Raw genomic sequence first — 10354 nt, 5'->3', positions numbered from 1 at the left:
GTGTCCCATCGCTGTTCGCCAGTGTGATTGGTTTAAAAACACAAAAGTCAAGAATAAAGTGAAGTCGGATTAACAAGAACACATGTACTTTTATTAAATATGATATTATAGAGAGAGCAAAGCTAGCGCGCGAAACTTTGAGATTTGTTCGCCGTTCGTCGTCAACGAACGTCATATCTCTCTTTCTTTGTGGACATGCGCAGTATGAAAAAGATCGCCTATAAATAGATATTGTTACTTGCCGACTACTCTAAAGATCGAAAATCATCATTCACCAGCCTTAAAATTTGTTTTTGACGAACAAACGATCGTTTTTTCAATGAAAAAAATCTAGTAAAAAAAAAAAAAATATCGCGATTTCGTCAAAAGAGATGCGCGCGGGGATGATAAACTAATCATTTTTTTTATGGGGCCTTAGGGAACTTTTTCTGCAATGCAATGAAATTATGAACTGGCCTGCAGCAGAGCAATGCAAAAATAACCAAACAACTCCCTGCCCTGGGGGGGCTGGACAAAACATTCAACCCTTTTTTTCGCGCCCACCGCCTCAGATACTGTAATTCCCAACCATGGCATGGCGGCGCCAGAGAGTTTTCAGTAGGTATCTTATCCCATCAAAACAAAGATGTTTCGAACCCCTGTTGCCTGACGGCATGATGAGGTCGTTTTAAAATATCAAACAAATTGCAGTTGATATTGTTCTGACGATTTTACACAAATCTGACATATTGATTGGCATAGGTTCCAACTGTCCCGCTTTTGGGAGTCGTGTCCAACCCCCAAATTGTCCCGCATTTTAACTTTTATTAATAAAAAATAAGGCCCAATAAAAAAAATTATTAGTTTATCACCCCCGCGCGCATGTCTTCTATGGTACTGGAAAAAAAAAAAATTTGTTTGGAAAAAATTAAAAAAAAAAATTTTATTTATTTATTTTTTCATTTATTTTATTAAATAGTTAGTAGATATTGTTTGCATTATCTAAATCATGTTTTACTTTGAATATCAATGCACCAGCAAACAACACAAGGGTGATATTTGGCTTTAGCAAAATAAAAAAAAAAAAAAAGCCTCCCTCCCTCATCACTTTTCCTGCCCAGATATGGTGATAAACTAATAATATTTTTCATACAGACGATGAGCCGTGTTGTGGTAGAATGTGGTTAGGCTACGCAGTGTAGCGCATGAAAACGTGCCGAGCTGGGGTACTAATATCAGCGGTAAACTTCATGTGACCTTGTGACGGATTGCGAGACACGATGTGTTTATTTTTATGGTCGATATATTATACAAATCTATATATATATGAATAATTAAAAAAATAAATTCTGCTCTATTTTTCTTATTCAATTTTTTAAAGAAACTTTTGAATTCTGTATTTTTCGGTTTTATTTTTGAGTAACTGCCAATCATATATTTTTATACATTTTCTGTCCATCCTGTAACCCTGTTCTTTGCGAATGTCTCTATTTGTCTCCCAGGCATGTCCTGTTATATGGACAAGTCTAAGGCTTCTCCGTCCCTTTAATATTTTTCGTTTTTGAATATGTATGTTCTCTATGTTGAATTTGAATAAAGTGATAAAAAAGAAAAATGAATATATTATTTTAGCATTATAATTGCTGCATTTCTGCCTTCATTTTTACTTTGATTATTTATTTTTTTCAATTATCCAAACCTCTGATAAAGGTCACGAAAACCCCAGCCCCAAAAGTGGTCGTTAATTGGGGGGAGACCTATATAACGTTGTTCCGCTTTTGAACAAAAAGTCCCGCTTTTCATATGGATGTGTCCGGCTTTTGGACGTTCGGGTGTTGGAATATCTGTGATTGGTGAAGCGGGCTTGATCCAAACTTCAGTCTAGGCATATGTACGGCGTTTTTGAACAATATCCATGCCCTGAAAAAATAATTATTGTGATTGTCAAATCATAATATTGCATGCATGCCAACACTCCCATTTTGGCCGGAAGACCCGTTTTGGTGAACTCCCGGCCTTTTTTCTCACGTTTTTTCACATGTTCTCCCAATTTACAAAGAAAATTGCATATGCGTACTTATATATTAATTTGTCTTTTTTTGCAATAAAATAAGAAAAACCTCAATATTTATGTTATTTTTTATATATGTTGTTCAGCCTAATGGTGCAGTCTCTCTGGAATCATTTAATGAAGGTCAATAATAATTACGATTAGAATACTTGTATAAAGAATCATCACGTAGTTGGACCAGATCTTGCACTGAATAATACATGAAGTACCATTTACTAAAGTACCCACCCAGTAATTATCTGTATTAATTTATGCCCATTGAAAACGCAATTTATGACAAGGATTTTGTACCTTGTGGAAAGGCCAGCAAATGTGAAATTGATTCATATAGTCGTAGCCCCACAAGACAAATGATTCTATCAAACACAAGTCAAAATCAATACTTTGACTATTGTAATACGCATCATAAGAATCATAAGAATTACCCTTTATAATCCATTAAATAGCTAAAGCTTCCATGGGGGTTAGACCTCCCTAGACGCCATGTAATGGGGACATACCCTCCCAACCCCTAGACCCCAAGTAATGGGACTTTGCAAATGATGATTGTAGGCTAGACCATGATTTAATATCTGTCTCTTATACACTTGGCATGTATGATATTGTGATAATATTGTACTGTATGCATGTATGTTGAATGCAACTGGTTACATTATAAGGCAAAAAAGCAATTATCAATTTAGAAATATAATGGCCTAAAACCACAATATTGGGCCATCCTTAACTATAAAATTTAGAAAATGTCTTCTCATTAACTCCACTAACGATTTTATTCCGGGATCCTTGACTGAGGCTCTATTCGGCCTCTTGGTACCACCTGTCAGACTTGTTGAACTCCTGTCAGCATATATCTGGAGCCATCATTTACCCCAACACCCTGTCTTCAGCATAATTCCACACTCATGGAAAAATTACCCACTTCTGCTGAGCTCGTGATTATCTCTTATTGTATTTAAGGAAATGTTAAAAATAGTATCTACAAAGTAGACTGATGTCATTTGGCAGTATTAGATTATTGACATTATTTTGTATTGCCTCCGGCAAAAGAGGCTACGTATTCACGGCTGTCTGCCTGTCTATCAGCAAGATTATGCAAAAACTAATGGAATGGATCATAACCCATTATACACGGCCTGCGTATTGTTCGTTATTCAGGCACAGGGTGGAGATATGCACTCTCTATATGGAGTGATTGCTCTAGTTATTAACTATTTTTGCTTTTTTTTTTTTATACATGTTGCAAAGTCTGTATTCTCAATAGTAAAGGAGTATTATGGCTTGATTTCAGCTAATTTACAAGTGTTTGGTGAAGCATTTGGTTGAGGATCTCGGCTATGATGAAGATATTGCACGGCCTTTGGAAGAAGATAAAGATTTTGTGTAAGCATCAATTTTAATTTCATATGTAATTTCTGACTGAACAAAAACAAAGAAAAAACAACTATTTTTATGAGTTTTGCTGCCAACGGCATGAGATTATGTCCAACTCTGTCCAAACACACCACTCTTGTACAGTATTGCACATACTGTAAACTCACTAGCTGTCATCGCCAGAACACTAACACTCACCCTTAAGGTTCTGAGAAGAATCCAGAAGTAATGATCTGAAAATAGATGGGAATGATTTTTTTTTACTGGTGCACTTTATGCCTCAGCATACAGTGTATGATAGAACTAGGAAAAAAAGGTTTGGCAGTCAATGATAACAAAAGTATCCTAACGTTCTTGGAAAATTGATTGAGTTTTTAACCAATATGTCTGTTTTGCTGCAAATTGAAAAATAGGCAACATTGCCATTACAAAATTCAAAGCTGCTTAATAATAATAGATTAACTATTTTAATTACTTAATTTCTCTAGTTTTGAATTACTACTAATTTGATTATTTAGATTTTCATATATTTTATTAGTAGATTTTCTAGCTCCTGGTAGGTAGATACTAAAGTGCATTGCTAATAAATGTATCATACTTGGTGCTATATTTTTCATTCTTCAACAGAACAAAAGGTCTGGTATGTGATGTTGAAAAAGGCAATTTTTTCAAGTTCTCAGAAGATGGGTACATCCTGCGTGCAAGCCATGGTACGACACCACTCAGCGATGACGAGATTGAGGAGATCTATGGGAAAGAGCGTCACTGGGCGCCGTTTAATAACTTTAAAGCCACCTTAAAGCAAAATGGTAAGTGAAATCCAGTATTACAATTATTCCAAAGTTACAATAGGAACCATTTCAGGATAGGGTTTGAAGAGCAAAGAATAGATGAGGCCTTTAAAACAAGGAACTGATCACAGTACTACTGTAAGTGTAGGGTAAGGAGACTATTAATTTTTTAGGTGGAGGATTCATGCTTTTCCACGTTGTTGAAAATTTACTTAGGATTAAAAAATGTTTATTGAGACAAATATATATTTAATTTTCATATTACCTCTAACAACATTTTTTTAGGGCACTTAATAATAATTATGTAGGGATTTCACAGGACTCGATTCAAGTAGGAAGAAGCCATTTTCAAAAGAATGGTTAGCTCAGCACATCTTTTATTATATTTTGCTGCACATGTTGGACATGTGCGGACTTTCGGGATAGAATTGATAATAGGCAGTTTTTGCTGCACGACGGTAACCTTAACGTTAACGGATGACGTCATAATTTATTCATCTTGCTTTGCGGAATACGTTAATTTTAGGATTTTACGTGCTCGACGTATGTTAATTACAGGTTCGCACATGCGTTTTTCGATTTGTTTACAAAAAGGGGCGGAGCTATCACGCTGCATGTTGGGTACTAACGGTAATGTCATGCGGCGAAAACTACCCATTATAGTATTAAAGACACAGTCTTGTGGGACATGGGTTATATGTAAATTACCCAAATACTATCATCATATAGTATATATAAATAAAAAGTACTGAGTATGTATGCAATTCAACATCACAGGCGTTACTATAGTATTTATTGCCATCCACATCGCTGCTACTGTTTATTTTGTGGTTTGGCTAGGTATTTCTTAGATCTGAGCTCGGCTGTTCACCACTGAGGCGATGAAAACTGCCCACGAAACATGGCCGCCAAAGAGTCTATTTTCGTTGGTTTTTTCGCATTTTTGATCATACCTCTAACATCGTCATTACTGTAAATCCAGCCCATTTGCTCGGCTAATCCAGATACATTTCCAACGTTACCCAAATTTGAAGGTTTGTTTAACCATTTTTGAGTCTATTAGTATAAGTGGACATACAGATTACATAAATTTATATGAGATATAAATTCAAATAAAAAAAACACCAGCATTTTTTCCCACAACTTGTCAATATTCATCTAAAACCTTGTAAAGTATTAGGCATAAGTGACAAAGAATCAAATACTGCAACATATTGAGTAACTATTTTTTACTCCTTTTATTGTACATTACAAAATGAAATTTCATAAATTCTTGATAATACAAGATGCTGCATTTTACGATTATGATACCAATTGACACTTTGCAAATGATGATTGTAGGCTAGACCATGATTTAATATAGCGCCCTCTGTCTAAAAATTGATGTAAATTTGTTACTGTACTGGTAAATGGTAGATACTTTAGTGTTTTTTTAACACATTGATTCTAGACAATACATGCGTACAACAGGGTGGCGCTATGGGTGCAACAATGAGTATGTTACAAATACAGTATGTTATTTTCTGGTGTCTAGGCCACAGGCTCTGGCATTCCAGAACATGCATAGTATGCTGTACTTTACAACTTTCATTGTATGCAACAACTGTTTTCCATGGCTCGCTCTTTAATTTCTTGATGTTTTTTTATTTGCTTTAAAAAAAATTGTAATGTCCTTTGCTTTATTAACGTCTGTGACTATTCTTTTTTGTAATTTTCTTTTTCCAGAATTCCAATGTTCTTTTTTTTCCCGTCTCTTCTGTTTTTATAAACCTCTTTTTTTTATCTTGTGCAATGTTTTTTTTTTGTAATTGTTTTTTCTGAATTTCAATGTTCCTTTTTTTGTCTTTTCTATTTTTATATAATGAATTTCTTGATCTGTGCAATGTTATTTTTGTAATTTTTTATTTTGAATTTGAATGTTTTTATATATTGGTCTATAGTATTGTTATATAATCACTTTTTAATGTTTGTGCAATTTTTAATATTTGCCTTTTTATATTATCCAAATGATGCATTTTTATTTGTAATAAAATTGAATAAATAAATAAATAAATGCAATATCTGAAATTCAAGAATGCACGCAATAATATAAAGTTATTGTGTTAGAGGGGACTTTAATTAGAGAGAGCTGACCTGTATTTACTTATAAGCAATTTTGATCAATAAGCAACAACAAGGTGGAGTATGAAAAATATTAAAGAACTAATTAATAATAGAAGAACTATCAATATTTGCAGTAAAATTTACAATGTTTTAAATAATTTGTTGTTGCTTCATTGTAAGTGTAAATCATGTTATGATGAATATAGAATACACGTTATACAGAGAATGATAGAATGAGGCCTCAGAGAGCAATTTAAATCGGTCAATGCATACCTCACAAGCAAACTAATTAGGACTTAGGCAGAAGCTGATAACCAGACTTAATGACAGTTAATCACAGCCTTCATAGTGTGGCGTGTTTATACTACAGGTAGTCGTAGTCTCATTACAACTTTGAATTTAGATTACGACAGAGAATAATATTTGCATAAATTAAAGTGATTTTCTGTCTGTGTTTACATCAAGCAACTGACTGAGTGTAAATCGTCTTTACTTGGAATGTTTCAATAAAGTACTATGGCGCTTAAGAGATTTTTGGGGCTTCAATTGGGTGATTATGATAGCGGTGTTAATTTAAGAGTAGTGCTATTTGTGAGTGGAGCTTATTGAATGCAGTATGCACAACCTAATACATGTTGCAAATTTACTATTAATTTATTCAGTGATAACTCGGCTAATTAGTTATTTCTATGATACTAAACAAGCATTTTAGGTTTGTGCTTTTTATAATTGAGTGTCATGATGTTTATTCAAAATGTGGCACTTTTTTGCGAGTGCCACTCTTTAGCAAATAAAATCACTTGATTCATATCCATAAAAAAATTAATATATTGAAATTAATACCAACATTCAAATGTACAAATTTTATAAACATTATGCAGCCATTAAATTTATACAAAATTTCTGAATATTGTTCGTATTTTAACTTGCAATATAATAAAAAGTCCTCATTTTTGGACACCCTTATTAAACATGATTTTTTAAAATTTTTTTTAATTTTTTACATACGAACATATCTAAAACAAAAACAGAAGATATAAAAAGTTTATAGTAGACTTCTGCAAAGTGAACCAATGTTTTTCAAGGGAATTAAATGTCTAAATATAGATTAAATAAAAATGAATAATTATATTCCAATAGAAGTGGACACCAATTCTGGTTTCCATCCCATTGCATGTTGTAATCCAGTGGCTCCTTACATATTCCTGGCAGATTTATTTTTGTGCATAATTGCACAGAGGAAGCTCACAAGACTTTAGTCATTATCCATCCTAATTTTCAAGCTAATTACAGGTAGACTTGCTGAGGTTGACTTAAAATTGCATTTATTACCATACTCTTGGATTCGCAAGTAATTATCTGTAAAGAAGGAAGGTTGAATGAAAGGAAATTAGACGTTGATCACGTATAGACAGCATTCAAAATTACTTAGAAAGTTGTAGCTTCAGAGTGTCTTATTGCACTCAATGGTGGTGTCATTATGCTGATTGAATGTTAATAATGCAATACTATCATGTGATAATGGTGGTACTGTGATTGTAATGATGTAATGTGATGGTAATGTGAAATTGGTGATATGATGGTGATAATAGTGGTATGATCATGATGATGTGATGGTGCAATGTGATAGTCATAATATAATGTTGATGTGATGTTAATGTGATATGGGTGATGTGATGGGGATAGTGATGATATATGATCAGGGTGATGTGATAATGATTTGGAGATGTGATGGTCAAATGTAATATTGACAGTATAATGTTGATCATGTGATGGTAGTGACATTAGTGATATGATGGTGATAGTGTGCTAGTGATGATACATGGTGGTGATAATGTGATCAGGATGATGTGATGATAGTGATAGTGTGATGGTGCAATGTGATAGTGACAATATAATGTTGATAATATGATGGTGTGATAGTGGTGATATGATGTGTTGGTGACAATTTAATATGATAATGCAACATTGATTTATTTATTTATCTTTATTTACATATATATGTCTGTGACATTGATAATGAGATAGTGACAATAATATGGTGTGATGTTGCGGTAATGAAAATTTATACGATAACGATCATGTATTAACATTAATAATGTTATGGTAATATTGTGACCTTGAATATGTAGTGGTGATAATGGTGGGAACAAAAGTTTGTTTTTTATATTTGAGAAAAATGTTTACATATGAATTTCTATTTAGAGAAACCCACTTTTTTAAAAGTCTACTGTATGCAAGAAAGCAATTTGTAAATCGATAACAATTGCCTTATTATTCCATCTTCTAATAACCCCCACGTGTACTGTACATTATATCTAACATTAATATATATCCCGAGGATGTTGATCAGCATAAATATATATTTTAAAAACATGTTGCTACCAGTAACCAATAATATTGCTCATTAGTCCAAGAGCATTGATTAGGTGTACTTAAACATGTAATCTATAAAAGATTACGTTAATAGCATTGATATTGCAGTGGCGGGTACACCGTAATACTGTTATTAGGCCTATCTTGTTTTTTTATCAACTGTGAAAATTAAACTTTCTATTTAGAAACGTATTGCGATTGGTAAGATCTTTACAAATTTTCTGAGATTGGTAGTTAACGATTATCGTAAAGTTGATCCACATTCAAAAGAATTGTTGTACATATAGTTTTAAATTACACAGTGTTGAATTGAAGCATAAAAAAATTACTAAATTTGGAAGGCAAATATTAAAAGGCAATTTTTTGGACTGGGGTTTCCACGGTCTTTACCAGCTTTGTTCTTAATTTTTAAATAAATTTAATTAGTAAAGGTAAAAGACATTTGTTAATATGGGACCACAGAAAAGAGTTCTTTAATTGGAGGTGGTCTTTAATTGGGCGGGATCTTTAATTAGAGGGAGACAAATATATAGTGGATCTTGGTTTTTCCATTTTAGACGATTTGGACCCAAATAATTAAACTGTTCTTAAATTAACAAAATAATATTCAATAAAAAAAAATATAGAAAAATTATTCACTTTCTAAAAAGGCTTTAACGCATTAATCATAAAAAAAAAATGAAAAACTTTACCTCCCTTATCATCTCTGTCATAATTATTATGATAATGGAAGCATGATCTTTTGAGACAAAGACTGAGGACAAGTTGGAAGAAGAATTAATGTTTGTCTTGAGATACCTGAGTAGTTTAAACACGGTAGTCACACTGTAATGTCCTCATTAATTCCTGCGTGGAATTAAGGGGAAATTTGCTTTGAGTTTGAGTGGCACTTTACTTATACTTCCATGTTTGCACGTAGTTTGAGAGACTACCATGCACCTGCTCATATTACGCATGCAATCAATGCTCATATTTCAAGATTGCGTCAACGATTTGATATGTTTTTTCCGGAAAATCTTTGAATTTTGCATTATTTTATCTCGCAGGTATCATTGTGGACATGCATTGCTCTTTGGTGACTCAATAGTCAATAAAATATTGTGTGCCAGTCTCCTGTTTATTCCATAGAGGTGTAGCACTAGAAAGCAATACTATACACTACATATATTTGAACTTAGTCTTTGCAAAGTTTATTATAATGTGCGCATACTTTACATGGGCAATCGATGACTCTCTGCGACCAGATGTAAAAAAAAATTGTGTTTGTATTTCACTTTAATCATCTCATACCTATACCCCTACCTGAATTTCCTCAAAATGCTCCATCAGCAAAAATTTGCTGTAGGATAAAGGCTTTACTATAGCAATTTTTTATTCTTCTACATCAACAATCAACAGTTTTTATTGTTTTTTTTTCTGTATCATTTTTCTTTATGGATGCCTGGGCTTAAGCAAAAATTTTGCAGTCAAGCCTGCGATGCTCAATGGACGCTGGAAGGCCCATTGTACAGTGATTGATATCGGTGCTGTCGGGAAATTCAAAACTTGCTTTAAGCGTTAGAATATCTGGTAACAGTTTGCATACAGTAGTATTTTGGTGCTGATTATTTAGGGGCACACTCCAACCCTATCCTGTTTATGAGGGCCTCGATGATCAGCACTG

At 33.3% G+C, this 10354-nt stretch overlaps 1 protein-coding gene across 3 annotated transcripts in view; it reads left to right on the top strand.

The window, feature by feature from the left end:
• LOC117111450 (5'-nucleotidase domain-containing protein 1-like) overlaps nucleotides 1–10354 on the top strand; it is a 55053-nt gene that overhangs the window by 473 nt on the left and 44226 nt on the right. For all 3 annotated transcript variants that reach the window (XM_033254373.1, XM_033254372.1, XM_033254374.1), the window contains exons 2-3: nucleotides 3339–3430; nucleotides 4049–4230. In XM_033254373.1, the coding sequence (XP_033110264.1) occupies nucleotides 3339–3430; nucleotides 4049–4230 (274 nt within the window). The remainder of the gene's footprint in view (nucleotides 1–3338; nucleotides 3431–4048; nucleotides 4231–10354) is intronic.

The sequence above is a fragment of the Anneissia japonica genome, unplaced genomic scaffold (assembly GCF_011630105.1).
Source record: "Anneissia japonica isolate Jap-2015-1 unplaced genomic scaffold, ASM1163010v1 scaffold9002_len284450_cov133, whole genome shotgun sequence".
NCBI lineage: Eukaryota > Metazoa > Echinodermata > Crinoidea > Comatulida > Comatulidae > Anneissia > Anneissia japonica.
Note: the sequence above shows the minus strand (reverse complement) of the source record. Positions and strands in the feature narration are given on the sequence as shown.